Source organism: Phyllostomus discolor, chromosome 1 (assembly GCF_004126475.2).
Source record: "Phyllostomus discolor isolate MPI-MPIP mPhyDis1 chromosome 1, mPhyDis1.pri.v3, whole genome shotgun sequence".
Lineage (NCBI taxonomy): Eukaryota > Metazoa > Chordata > Mammalia > Chiroptera > Phyllostomidae > Phyllostomus > Phyllostomus discolor.
Window position 1 is genome coordinate 29479129 of NC_040903.2, and position 15323 is coordinate 29494451.

A 15323-nucleotide genomic window follows, 5' to 3' on the forward strand; every position below is an offset into this window, starting at 1 on the left:
AGTATTAAGAGAGCAGTTAGAGAGGTAACTGGGCACCAGATCATGTCGGGCAGCAGGTCTACAGATGTACACTGAGCTCTGTGTGATCGGTGTTCCCCTGGAGCTGTGCCAACAGCAGTGCAGACGGAGGGCCCTAAAGGTTGTAAGGATGGTGGCTTTTATATTGAATGAGATGGGTGACCTATAGAAAACTTGGAGATGTGAGCATTTAAGAGAGCAATCAGATTTAAGTCGCAAGAGAGAACCTTTGGTTGTTGTGTGGAGAATTGCCTGCAAGGGGCCCAGGGAGGCTTCAAGGAACTCAATAAAGAGCTGGAAGGATCACCCACCCATGAGCTGGACTTGGGCCAGGTAGTGGTTGTGGAGGTGGTGACCGCTGCTTGGATTATGTGTACACTTGACGACAGAGTCAACAGAATATTCTGACAGATTAGATATGGTGTGGGAGAAAAGGAAGAGTCAAGGATGACCCAAGGCTTTTGGTTGGAACTACAGGAAGAATGAAGTTATTATTTACTAAGATAGGGAGAACTGAGAGATGAGCAGGTATGGGGCAACATGAGGTCAGTTTAGTATATACCATGTTTCACACGCCCTTTAGGTACTAAAGTGGAAATAAATAGAAGGCAGGGTGGGTGTGTGGCAAGCATAAACATAGAAATGCGCTCACAGGTCCAGAGTTCAGAGGAGACACAGGTTTGAGACCCACGTGGGTAACTGTCACCAGATGGTGGCATTTAAAGCCACGAGCCTGAACAAGAGCTCTGAAAGAGGAGGGATTCAAGGACCAAGCCCTGGGCACCATGATATTTACAGGTGACAGAAATGATGTGAAAACATCAAAGGAGAAGAAACATAAATAGCCCAAGGAGGAGGAAAACACCTGGCAGCCAGGAGAAGAGAGCTCATCTGGGAGGAGCGAGTGATTCAGTGTAGCAAGTGCTGCAGGTGGTAAAGTCAGAGAACTAAGAACTTCCTGTGGGACTAGCTACATAGATTGAAAGCCTTGGAAACCTCAAAAACTGTACCTTTGCGTGAGAGGTAGAAGCAAAGACATAGGAATATGGTTCTGAAGCTTGGAAAAAAAGAATAAAATGTGGGGTAAAATATAGATTTAAGAGTCATCAGTATTTTAGTGGTCACAAGCAAGCATGAGACTCCCCAGAGAAAATATACAGAAGGTTGAGGAAAGAGGGTTGAGATTAGAATCCAGGGGAAGACTCACAGTTAGGGGTCAGCAGAGAAAAAGGGAAGAGACCGGGGCGTGGCCTGAGTGTTGGGAAGCAGCCCAAAACAGAGTTCTAGAAACCACAGGCCAAGAGAGTGCTTCACCTGCGGCACTTCACTCCCAGGTGTCCGCTTTTACAGGATGTCATCCTTACCGGCTGCAGTAGCCACTAGCAGTTTCAAAGGCTGAAGGCATAAGCGCCCAGCACCTCACCCCTCCAGTGGGGTAATTCTCAGCCCTATGTTGGACATGATTCCCCAGATTTTCAAATAAGGTTACGATCCAGCTGTCCACTGTGGTAGCTGGTTTAATAACTTATCTTTAGCGGCCATCTTCCCTTCCCTGAATCACCTCCCCACCCCCACTGTCCCATGTGTCTCCCAAATGGACCCTTTGTGCTCAAATCCTCATCTCAGGCTCTTCCTCTGTGCTGATATATGCCCTGGCCTGTAAGTTCTCTAAAAGCATGCATGTCATTTTTCTTTTTAAAAATTGTTTTATTGAACTTATTGGGGTGATGTTGATTAATAACAGTATATAGGTGTCAAGTGTACAATTCTATAATGCAATATCTGTATATTGTATTGTGTGCTCACCACCCAAAGTCAAGTCTCTTTCTGTCACTACCCATCCCCCCTCTACCCTCTCCTACCTCCCTGCCACCCCCCTTTCCCTGTGGTAATCACCATACTGTTTTCTGTGTCTGTGAGGTTTTCCTTTTTATTGTTTACTTAATCCTTTTACTTTTTCCACCCAGCACCATCCCCCAAACTTCCTCCCCTCTGACAGCTGTCAGTATGCTCTCTGTATCTACGGGTCTGTTTCTATTTTGTTTTTTAGTTCATTTTGTTCATTAGATTCCACATGCATGTGAAATCATATGGTATTTGTCCTTCTCTCACTGGCTTATTTTACTTAGCATAATGCTCTCCAGGTCCACCTATGCTGTTGCAAAAGATAAGATTTCCTTCTTTTTTAAGGCTGAGCAGTATTTCATTGTGTAAATGTACCACAGCTTTTTTATCCACTCATGTACTGATGGGCACTTGGGCTATTTCCAAATTTTAGCTATTATAAATGATGCTGCTATAAATAATCAACAAAGGGGTGTATATGTTCTTTTGAATTCATATTTCAGATTTCTTCAGATATATTCCCAGAACTGGGATCCCTGGGTCATAAAGCAGTTCCATTTGTAATTTTTGAGGTATCTCCATACTGTTTTCCACAGTGGCCGCACCAGTCTGCATCCCCACCCAGTGCACAAGGGCTCCCTTTCCTCCGCAGCCTCACCAGCACTTACAGTTTGTTGATTTATTGATGGTAGTCATTCTGACAGGTGTGAGATGATAACTCACTGTGGTTTTAATTTGCGTCTCTCTGGTAATTAGTGACATTGAGCATCTTTTCATACATCTATTGACCATCTGTATGTCCTCCTTGGAAAAGTGCCTATTCAGGTCATTTGTCGATTTTTTAATAGGATTGTTTGTTTGGCTTTTTTTTTTTTTTGGTGTTGAGTTGTATGACTTCTTTATAAATTATAGATATTAATTCCTTATTGGATATATATCATTGGCAAATATGTTCTCCCATTCAGTGGGTTGTCTTTTCATTTTGTTGATGGCTTCCTTTGCTGTGCAAACACTTTTTAGTTTGATGTGGGCTCATTTGTTTATTTTTCATTTTGTTTCCCTTGCCCAAGGAGATATATCAGAAAAAAATATTACAATGAGAAATACCCAAGATTTTGTTGCCTGTGCTGTCTTCTTGGATTTTTATGGTTTTGAGTCATACATTTTTCCTTTTGCCACTCTGAGTAAGCTGCCTGGTCCACAGAATGTGCTTGTAAATGTCTGTTGAATTGGAGCATTAACATGTGCATAGTGCATTATGGCTGTCAAAATTCTTTCAAATACATTATCTCAGTTAGCCCGTAGGAAAATTCTACCATCCAGGCATTATTATGTTCATTCCGCCATTGAGGAAAGAGAGGTTAAAAGGGTTAAGAAACTAGCTCAAGACCACAGTGATTAAGTATGCAGTCAGAGCTTGAATACGAGTCTTCAGATCTAAGCTTGGTGCCCTTGAAAGAAGCATCCACATATGGAAGAAAGAAAATGTTTTTCTAATTTAATTGCTTTAATAATTTAAAATTGTAAGTGTAGGAAAATTTGAAGTTCTGGGAAAACCTCATTTTAGTCGACTATTTGTTGTAATGAAAAGTGCACAGCCAGGGTTTAGTAACTCCGGGATGCTACCTACAATCATCTATCTCCAGCAAAACACTGACACTAAGTACCTCAAAGAAATGGTACTGCATGATTTCTCCCAAGTGAACCCACGATTCAGTAGGAGGAATTCAGAGTATGTGCTTTGCCAATGTCCTGAAGCTGCAATTTTGCTGTTAATGCACTGAACTGGTTGCTACCAGCGACCAGAGCTAGAAGAGCAAATGAGATACTAGGAAAGGAAGAGGAAAATGAAAGAATAAATAGCCGAAGTTGTTCCATGACAGGGGAGACCTCTTAAGAGCCACAGAAAAAACTTTTACAAACTACTCTCCACATACAATTACAGACAAGGTAGAGTCAAGGATTAATCAGAAAACTCAGAATGATTGATGGGCCTTGACCTTCAGCCCCATGAGCTCTCAAAACTCAACTATGGAAACACACACAAATGTTTACCTTAAAACCTCCGAAGAACAGTTCCCACAGCATTATCGCTTTAGCACATTGTTTACACTACAGGCCTCAGTGTCAGCATGAGATGGAAAGGATGAGACAGTTGTGCATCATTCTATATGAGAACAAAATACCTACGGAGTTATGACTGCTTTAAAGGATTCTCAGGGAAGATGAACAGAATTTATCGAGCTGTGCATTGAAAAAAGCAGCCATCTCAAGTTGTGGGCTTTGGCTGAATTCAGCCTGAAAAGACCTTTTGAAAGCTCTGTGATAAGGGGGCTGTAACAAAGGGTGGTGTTCAAGAATTAATAATCAAACCAGGATGGTCCCTCCCGGGTGGGCTCTTGGGTCAATGATACAGCCTGGAGGGTAAGGTGGATGTAAAATAACCTTGGAATGATCTCCATGAACCTCTCTTTCCTAGTTTATAAAATGAAGATGATGCCACCACAGAGATTTACTCTGGAAACAAAGTGAGTTTACAGCTCTGAAAGCGCTTTGGAAAGGAGAATGGGGTCCCTAATATAAAGGGGGTTTACTATTTTCTTGGGGCACTTTTCTTTTCACAAGTGGGAAGGAGAAGCCTGAGATAGGAGTCAACTTTTAATCATCATTCATTTCATGGGCTACATAGGAACCTGACACCCAGCACACGTTGACAGTGCTGAAAGCCACACCAGAACACCTTCTCTCTTTCTCTTTGCCAAGTGGTACCCTTCCCCTTTTCCAAACTTCAGAATTCTTTTATGCAATTGACTCCACTCTACTCCATTGACATAACCTCTGTATCTTTATAGTTTCTGTGTGCTTTTTACATTGTTTCTCACTATGAGTGTACCAGATTAGGTTTAATACTCCTTAAAAGTGGTTGTTGTTGTTGTTATTATTAAGTACTTTATAAAACTCTGAGTGCTAGAGCAAGGTTTCCCAAAATCAGCAGTGTTGACATTTTGGGTCATATAGTCTTTGGTTGTGGGGGCTGTCCTGCACATTGTAGGTTGTTTAGCAGCATAGTGGATGTCTAGCCACTATGGATGTCCATGGCAACTCCTCCCAGAGTATGACAACAAAAATATTGAGTCATTGCCAAATGATCCCAGGCGGGGGCTGCAAAATCATCCCTGGTTGAGAACTGCCACACTGGATGGGTATAAACTAATATTATGAACACTGTAATTTACTTTTATTTCTTCAGATCACCTAAGTTGATGCTCTAGACAGAGTAGGTATTCAATTAATATTCACTGAATAAATGAAAAAAGGAGAAAAGGACTTCACTGGTTCTAGTTATAAGTGGCCCTACAGCATAAACCCTTTTATGATTAAGACTTTGATCATATATTATATAATAAATACTTTCCTAGTTGGCATATAGTACACTGTTAGTATATGAGCATATTTTCAGTAATTATGTGTAGGTGCTAGAAATTATTTTCTTGCACACACACAAAGATCATAACTAGCAGTAGCTTTGTCCCTAGCACACAAATTATGAACCTATTTATGATGACTAGCATCCTGTTTATCTACCAAGCACAAGACAGAAAAACTGAATTCTAGGAAAATGCTGCATCATTTTTCAAGAATTATTATTAGGCCCATTTTCAGAGAATTGATTCTACATGGAAAACATTACAACCAATAATCTAAAAAGACTTTGACAAGTAGAGGATCACAGACGAGTGTATGTAGCAAATTTCTATCATCTTTCAACCTAAGTTTTTAAAAATAAATGGATCATTAATCTTTTCCAAGATCAGAAGATTGCTAATGCCTCCTGATATTTGGAAAACCTATATTAAGTGGCATTTCAGCTTGAGCTATTAAGGACTACTGATATTAGTTTGCTTTTCAAGAACTAGTACTTTTCAACCGTCATTGTTAAAGAACACAGCTGCTGTTTTCACTTCCACATTTTCTCTGCAGATTCCGAGGTCCTCAGTCAACAGGCTGCAGTTTCCAAGTGACCACCAATAAAGTGCTCTTATCGAACAAGGGCAAATGCAGACGGAGGACAGGAGACTCAAGTGCCTTCTCTTTCAGATACAATCACTCATCCTTCTGATGGCTTACGACCATGCACCATCTTTTGGAGGGGATCCTAATTTAGCAGCAGACCTCTACAAATCACTATGCAAAAAAGAAATAAACTCCTTTCGACTATGATGTAGTAACTTGCGGTAGGTCAATGACCTCACCACGTAAAACCTGAAAAGCCAGATAAAACACAGGAAACATCTATTTAAAGGCATCCGATAGCTGATATGACTAGTAGGCGGTGAGTGGCTAAGATCTCAGAGAGATGATAACCACACACCACACACACACACACACACACACACACAAAACAGTCCAGTGTTGCACATGCCTCTTTCTCTTTTGGAACTTGCCAATTCTTGGCATGGTGCTAAAAACTGAGAATCTGGACATGGGGACACTGCAAAGAGGCAGAGAAGCCAGTCGAGTTTTGGAAATCCCACAGGGGCAGAGAGACAAAAGTCAGTGTTCTGGTTCTGCCAAAGGAACTTGGTATTAAAGAGCCAAGTAAGCAGTGAGAAAGGAGACACAGACAAACAATCCAATTAAAAAATGGCCAACGGACCTGAATAGGCACTTATCCAAGGAGGACATACAGAGGGCCCAGAGACATGAAAAGATGCTCTGCACCACTAGCCATCAGAGAGATGCAAATTAAAACCACAATGAGATATCACCTCACACCTGTCAGAATGGCCATCATTAGTAAATCTATAAACAATAAGTGCTGGCAAGGATGTGGAGAAAAGGGAACCCAGGTGCACTGTTGCTGGGAATGCAGACTGGTGCAACCACTGTGGAAAACAGTATGGAATTTCCTCAAAAAATTAAATATGAAATTGCCTTTTGATCCAGCAATTCCACTGCTGGAATTATACCCTAAGAATCCCAAAACACCAAAAGAACTTATGCACCCCTATGTTTATAGCAGTGCTATTTATATTAGCCAAGTGCTAGAAACAGCCTAAGTGCTTATCAGTAGATGAGTGAATCCCAAAACTGTGGTTCATTTACACAATAGAATACTATGCAGCAGAGAGAAAGAAGGAGCTACTACCTTTTGCGATAGCATGGATGGAACTGAAAAATATTATGTTAAGTGAAATAAGCCATTAGGTGAAGGACGAATACCATGTGATTTCACTTATAAGAGGAATCTAACAAACAAAATAAACTAATGAGCAAAATAGAACCAGAGACATGGAGACATGGACCAGACTGAAAGTGACCAAAGAGGAGAGAAGAGGATAAGGGTGGAAAGAAGGGGGAGGGGCTCCTTACAGAACATGTATGAATGACCCATGGACATGGACAACAGGGTGGGAAATGACTGGGGGTGGAGGAGGGCAAAGCAGGAAAAATTGGGACAATTGTAATAAAATAACAATAAAAATACATTAATTAAAAAGGAAAGAAAGGAGCCATAGACAAGTGGCCAAATCCAGAAGGATTCCCCTTAAGGCATTTGCCACAAAGAGCAATAAGCTTAAAGAGGCCAGCAGAAAACTTCTGCAAAGTAAAGTGGAAACACCAGCAGTCCTATTGTTCTCTGAAGGAAAATATTAGAATTTGGGACTGCCCAAAGAGGTGCAGAATGCAGTAAACGTCTCAGTTTCTCAGTTGCGCCCACTGAAGAAGGGCGCCCTCAGAAAGGACACAAACCAGAGGGAGGTGGGCCCTTGTTAACATGCCTTATAAACACAGCAGAATCAGGTCAGTCTCTGATTGGATGAAGGTGATTGCACTCTACGTGCCTGCCCTTCAGGGGAGAATTTGATGCCACTACTGTCATCCAACAGGCTTTACTCCTTCAAGTTCTGCCTCACTGCCTCACCCAAGGCACACCTCTCCAGGAAGGACCATACCCAGTGACTGCCTGAGGTGGGGATTGACAGGCCTTCCCACCTTAACTAGAGGGTACTTTCTGAGAAATACATGTTAGGCGACTCTGTCCCTGTGTGAACATCACAGAGGGCACGTGCACAAACCTGCATAGTGCAGCCTCCTACACACCTGGGCTGTATGATATAAGCTATCACCCCTAGGCTACCAGCCTGTGCATCATACTACTATACAAAACAACACAAGATTAAATCAAACACAAGAGACAGGGATGCAAGCAAGAGACATGATATATGCAAGATGCAGGTAGCTGCTGCCACTGTAACCTGGCATTCAGTTTTGCAAGAGACATTTTTCACAAGTAGAAAGAGCACATTCTGAAATATGATTAAAAGTATAGTTTAAAAATGCATAAAGCGGTAACACATAGTCATTTATTATCATTACCAAGTATTATGTGTTATACATAATTATATGTTTTATTCTTTTACACAACAGGAAATGCAATAGGTTTATTTACACCAGCATCACCACAAAACCATGTGTAATGCATGGTGCTATGAAGTTTTGACAGCTGTGATGTCACTAAGTGACAGGAATTTTTCATGTCGAATATAACCTTTTGGGACCATTGTTGTATATGAGGCCAAAACATCATTGTGCAGTATAACACTGTAAACGCCCAGCTATCTTGGCCCAACATGGAACAGCTCTCCCAAGCCATGTATGCCCCAGAGCTCCCCATGGATTGAGCTGAGGCTTTAATGGGCCTGGAGCTTATTTCAACATCTCCCTCTGCCCAGTCCTCCCTTCTCTCTCTTTCCTTCACCCAAAGTGCTGATACCTAATGAATACCCTGTGCAACCAACTTCATGTCAGTGACTGCTTCTGGGAAACACAGCAGGTGACAGTCACAGGAATGGGCCAAGAGAATAGGTGATAAGATGGGGTTCTTGATCTGGATCACTCACAGCTGGGATGGCAGTGAGGTAACCTCACTGATGTTTAAGTGGAGAGAGACATTCCCTGCCATAAGGGGTGGTCCAGTTTTTAAAACCCTCATTGGAGGTGAATTGGAATAGTATATCTGTGGAAAGAAATGCACTGAATGGAGTCACTAATCAAGTGTTCGAGATGTACAGAGGAAAAGCAACTATAAGAACAATAGATTGGATGGCTTACTGCTAAGAATCAATGTCCTAGAAAAAGATAACTCAAGACTACAGGCAACTATAACTCATGTGTGAAAGCTGAAGGGCCTCTCTGGTAACTTAGAAAGAGGTCCTTACATAATGGAACAGTGGAATCTAGAAAGCTGAGGACCAGAAAAGATAAAAAATGTAGAGCCACTACCATTAAGACCTTCTATTCCATCATAGGCACTAGTAAGAGGGAGAAAAGGCAAGTCACAGAGTGGGTACATATATCCCACAGATTATATATACAGAACACATAAAGAACTCTAAATTGAGAACAAAGACAGACTACCCAATCAAAAAATAGGCAAAATATTTGGATAGACATTTTGCAAAAAGGGATATTCAAATAAAAATTTTTTGAAAATCAATCAATTTCATCTGGAAATGCAACTTAAACCCACAAAGTTTTGGCTAGGTATATCGGTTAGAGAGTCATCCTGATATGCCAAGGCTGTAGGTTCAATCCCCAGTCAGTACTCATACAAGAATCATCCAATGAATGCATAAGTAAGTGTAATAACAAACCAAATTTCTCCCTCTCCCTGCTTCTCCCTCTCCCTCTTTCTCTCCTTTTTTCCCTCTCTCCAAAAACCAGTAAGTAAAAAAATCAAATTCATGGATATAAATCTAATAATTATATATCATTTCTACATAGAAAATCATGAAACGTGTTTGAGAAAAATGAAGACTTTAATAAGGGAAGACATATTCTGCGTTCATGGGCTAGAAAACTCAGCATTTTAAAGATATTATTTCTCCACTAATTGACTTATAGATTTTGTGCTGTTTCAACCAAAATCTCAGGAATGTGTGTAGATTGATGAGTAAATTACAAAATACATGTGGAATTGCAAAGGGATATTGCTTACTGAAAACATAAAAGTTGAGGGATTTGCTATTTCTAGATATTTTTAAAAACCTTGAAGAGACACCACAATGCTCTTATCCAAATTGCCAAAAGGAAAACGGCAGACAATACCGAGTATCGGGGAGGATTTGGAGCCACTGCCATTTTCACACACAGCTCATCGGAGTGTAATAAATTGGTACAACCACTCCAAAAACTCCTTTGCCGAACAAATGCATAACCATGCTCAATCAAAGATGGGTCAAAATCATCATAGTGTCACTATTCATAATAGCTGGAAACAACTCAAATGTCCATCAACAAGAAAAATACATTGTAGTATAGTCTTATATTAGAATACTATACAACAATGAAAACGAATAAACCACAAGAAGATGAGAACATAATGGGTCTCTTAAACACAATGTTGAGCAAAGACAGCTAGATACAAAAGGAGGACATATGGTATGATTCCACTGATATCAAGTGCAGAAGTAGGCAAAACTACTTAAGGTGCCAGAAGACAGGAAAGAGGTAATTTTGGGAGGGTGAGATGCCTGGGAAGGGGCTTGAGGGTGTTTCTGGGATGCTGTTAATATTCTATTTCTGTATCTGGATGCTGATTACATGAGTCTGGGCAACTTGTTAAATTTTTTGTACTATACACATTATTTGTATGCATCTTTGTATGAATAATATATAGGGCTGGCCAAAATGTTCATTTTTTTCCCAAAAGATGGCTCTACTAGTGCTTAGTTGTCTTTAACTTCATTCAAAACAATTTTGTTAGATTGTATTGTGAGAGCTGTCATATCAGCATGCATTAAAAACATATCAAAATTGGTGAAATTTTGTGTAGCCATTTTAATATTGAGTGTGGAAGAAAATACATAACATCTTTGGCATGCCTTATTATTTCAAGAAAGGTAAAAATGCAACTGAAACACACACAAAGAAGATTTGTGCAGTGTAATGAGAAGGTGCTGTGACTGATCCAACGTATCAAAAGCAGTTTGTGAAGTTTCATGCCAGAGATTTCTCACTGGACAATGCTCCATGGCTGGGTAGACCAGTTGAAGTTAATAGCAATCAAATCAAGACATTAACTGAGAATGATAAACATTATACCACACGGGAGATGGCCAACATACTCAAAATATCCAAATAAAGTTATTGGTGAAAATGAAAAATGTGTTTTTTATTCTATGGAAAAAATTAAAAGGACTTTTTGGCCAACCCCATACTTCAATTAAAACACTTTCAAAAATGCAATGAAACACAAACACCTACATTGCTTTCCTTTTTCCTCCTCCGGTGAGAAGCAACTCCTGCCGGCATCACTGCTTTCAGTTTGGTTTCTAAACTGGGAGCAGTTGAGGAAGGTGGGCCAGGAGGCGTTCACCATCCCCAGGACTGGCTCACAGCCCTCTTTCGCAGCCTCACAGAACGACCAACAGGGCAGGGGCCCGTGGCTAGAAGAAAAGAGAAAGGTGAAAAATTAATATTAATATTAATGTTTTTATGGACTACATTTTTTTCAGTTATATTTTGTATTATGTTTGCAACAAACAATTAGAAAATTAAGAAAACCATATCATTTGTCATAACATCCAAAGGCATTAATGGTGTTTTGCAGAGGATACAGCTCACAAAAACACATGACTCCTCTTCACGGAAAAGTACAAAATATAAAAGAAATTAGTGGCAGAAGTTAAGAAAGACTTAAATCGTCAGAGGGCTATACCAGGTTTGTGAACTGGGAGAGCATTGTGCAAATACAAACTGCCTCCTACATTTAACAATGGGTCAAACTCAAGCTCTATCAAAAACCCGGCACTCTTGTTCTGTGGAGATTGAGCAAGCTCCTCCTAAAATTTGTATGGAAATGCTGAGCCCAGAGTAGCCAGGAAACCTGCAAGAGGCAGCGCCTGCAGTGTTCCCTGGGCACCCCCACCCTGATGACGCCCCGGAGGGACCCCCGCCTGACACAGTTACTCATGGTGGGGATTTACTCTGGTGATGGGATTGTGGGAAAGCCTCGTGCACAGACAGGGCAGGGAGCATGAGCACGTTTCCCCAGCCTCCCTGCGCAGGGTCACCAAGGTGGCTACTTTCCAGCTGGACCCAGAGACACGCTGAGATGGCCCCTCCAGGGAGGGCCTGGAGTCTTGGGCTCCTGTGGTCTGACCCCAGCCCCGGTGCCTGGCACATATTCCTAAACTTTTGAAAGGTGGGCTGAGCAGGCTGTTACAGACTACTTTTTGAAAAAATAATGTAATTGAAGTTGGCCACCAAGGCTGCCATATTATCTTTGTTTATATTTACCATGTCAACAACTAAGATTTCTACATTTGGTCCTGTAATGAGAAGGTCAGCTACCCGTTAACACCATGTTCTAGAGGGAATACACTAGTTCTATAACATAACATCTATCTACTCTAGAAGCATTGGCTCCCCCAATAATTTTTTTTTAGATTTCCCATACTAAAGTAAATCTGTCCACCAAAACAGAGCTCCACTTGATATCAACAGGATTAAATTAACATGAAAATGAAGGCCCCCCGAAATTGGAAAGGCAGAGGTAGGTCACAAAATAGGTTAATCTCATTTCTTTTTCTTCCCTTTGAGAATTTCAAAGTATCTCTGAGAGGCAGACAAGGAGAAAGTTGTTCTTTAATTTCCACGGCCTCCCTGGAAAAGAAACATAAAGACAAGGGGCAACTCAGTTATCAATATTTATGTGGAGAGCAGGAGCTGAAGCCACATTGGGAGCATGCGCAGTAGAGCAATGGTGTAGGCGTGTGAAGCAGCGGAGCGCTTTCTCTCCTGTGGTGGAATGTGCAAGGGCGTCTCTAACTGACTTGCTCTCTGGATGTGTGGTCCTTGGTGTGACATCTTCTGCTTTCACGCTTTTTTTTGGGGGGGGGGGGTTACAAAATCATGTTGATTTTGCACAATTTCTTGTAAACATGTTTTTCTTCATTTGGATACACACGTGTTGTTTTCCTCAGTCCTGATAGGCACACGTTGTATCCATTAGCTCTGATAGGCACATGTTTATGTCAGTTCTGATAGGAACATTTTGTTTTGTGCAACCTGAATAGGTACAGGTGGTTTATGTCGCTCTACTGCGCATGCTCTGAGAGGGTGGCGTTACCCTTCAGATAAGTACGTATTGTCCGCCACGCTGTATTGTGCGTGCTAAGTGGCTAAATCATTCCCCACCCCCAAGTCGTTGCTCTTCTGTGCATGCTCTAAACTAGGCTTCAGATCCTGCTCTCCACATTTATCTACAGTTAAAAACAGTGTGTTTATCTATGGTTTATGAACAGGTATTATCTTTTCAGATTACTATTTTATCTTCTGCAAAATAGAGAAATACGAAAACTATCTAGAGCTTATCTTTTTTCACCTGACCTGCAATCAAACACTCCTGGTTCCACAGCTCTGTGTCTGGGGACTATGATACTACAATGTCCAAGCCAGGGGAGTGTTCTCTTCCAGACCCAGGGCACTTTTTCTACTTTGCAGCTATAGACTGCATCTCTCTCCCTGGCTGGTGAGCAAGCTGGCAAAGGCATTTCATATGGTTTTAAGAAGACTGGGAAAGAAAATATATAAAGCAAAGCACACACTCCACAAATGTAGGGGACTAAATTTCAGAGCCACACAACAATAGACCTGTAAGAAATCTTACACACCTCATTCAAATCCTTCATTTGAGACAGGGTCTGATTCTGGGATCGACTGAAAGTCACACAGCTCTTTAATGGCAGAAGTGGGAGGAGAATCCATTTGTTGTAGCTTTTAGTCTACAGTCTATCTACTCTCCTATATTGTCTATTCTCATATAAGAACCTAATAATTGGGCTTTAGAAGTTCCATGATCAAACAAGCACATTTACAATATCCCACTCATATTTCTATGAATTACCGAAACATAATTACATGCACAAGGCACTGAATTAAAATAAAACTGATAAGAGTCCTGTGAAAGAATTTTGGGAGAGAGATCTTATGTATAAAAACGTTGAAAGGGCTACTCAGCAATTACATTCAGATACAAGTGCTTTTGACCTTCCTCTCAGAAGTTTGTGTTAAAGCTGAGCATCTTTTATTAGAGTCCTGATAGTCACGTAGTTATCTACCTATATTAATATGTAACTAAATTTGTTACTGAAGGTGTGGAATGAGAGATTTTGCATTTGAAAGATTAGATTTAAGGCATAAAATATGAACTGGTCCAGACAAGTATCTTGGTGTAAAGAGAACATCTAACTGCCATGAAAATATATATATTAGATATTTACAGGACTAAGAAATTATCACTTAAATAACATTGTCTATCTTATTCCAGAGAAGTTAGAGACTGTACTTCGTCAAATATAACCTAGGTACATGGCTGAAGAAGGCAGAAAACATAGAATTCCTATGCAATTGCTTACACTTTGCTAGACTCTGTTCTGAGAGCTTCTCGTGTATTAACCCATTCATTTCTCACTACAGTCCCAGTGATGAGTACTAGTACTATCATCCCTGATACTCAAATAAGGAAACTGAAGCACATGAAAAACAAGAGACCTGTCCAAGGTCGCTGAGGCAGTGAGTACCAGAGCCAGGATTCAAACCCAAGCAGACTGACCCAAGAAGCCATTCTATTAACTACTCTCTTACATGTCAGTCCTCACTTTAGGAAGGTTGTTCCAAAAGCCTAACTCCGGGGTAGTTAAGAACTTGACAGGCACTTTCCAAGGGGACCAACCATGTATACAGAGGTTGGGTTCTCCCTTCATTCTGCCAAGTCCTAGTTAACCCACAATGATCAGTATTGCCAAAGGGGTTAAAGAACACAAAGGAAGGTTAAGTCATTTGTTTTTTTCCTTCCAGGTGTGAGACAGCCCACAGGAAAGCTACCAGACAAGCCAGGCTTGGCTTTGGCATGTTTTCTTTGCCTTGGGGTCCCTGACCCGGGTCCCAGTCTCTGATACTGTCCTGACCACTCCCACTCCAGCACCCCATGTGTAAAGCCACCTCCACCAGAGCAATGCTTGCTCTTAAACATTTTCTTCCTTTCCTACAATCTAAACTACATTTGCCAAGTGAGCAGATCACAATTAGGCTTTCAAAGAAAAAAGATGAAAATAACACAGAGTAATTTATAATTATAGATGGACATTTCACCCTCCCCAAAAGGTTGGCATCATTAGAAGATTTGCTGGAGCAAAGGAATCTCTGATTAATGGACTTTCAGATGCCACTTACAGGGGAAAGAGTCCACTCAACATCGTGGGGTGGGGAAGATCACTGTGAAGCTAACACTTGAGGTCCACCTCTCCCCAGTGGCTCCTGGACATTTCCTCACTTTGAACCCACATATTTTGGGGATTACTGCACATTTTCCCCAGGATCTTCTATAGTAAGGGCAATGAAGTTTCATGCAGGGGCCCAGAAGACTATTTTCATGTTCTAAAGCCGCATCT

General features: G+C 41.0%; 1 protein-coding gene across 2 annotated transcripts in view; it reads right to left on the reverse strand.

Moving 5' to 3' along the window:
• CORIN (corin, serine peptidase) overlaps positions 1-15323 on the reverse strand; it is a 188166-nt gene that overhangs the window by 97300 nt on the left and 75543 nt on the right. For both annotated transcript variants that reach the window (XM_028507033.2, XM_028507034.2), the window contains exon 5: positions 11134-11315. In XM_028507033.2, coding sequence (XP_028362834.1) covers positions 11134-11315 — 182 coding nt within the window. The remainder of the gene's footprint in view (positions 1-11133; positions 11316-15323) is intronic.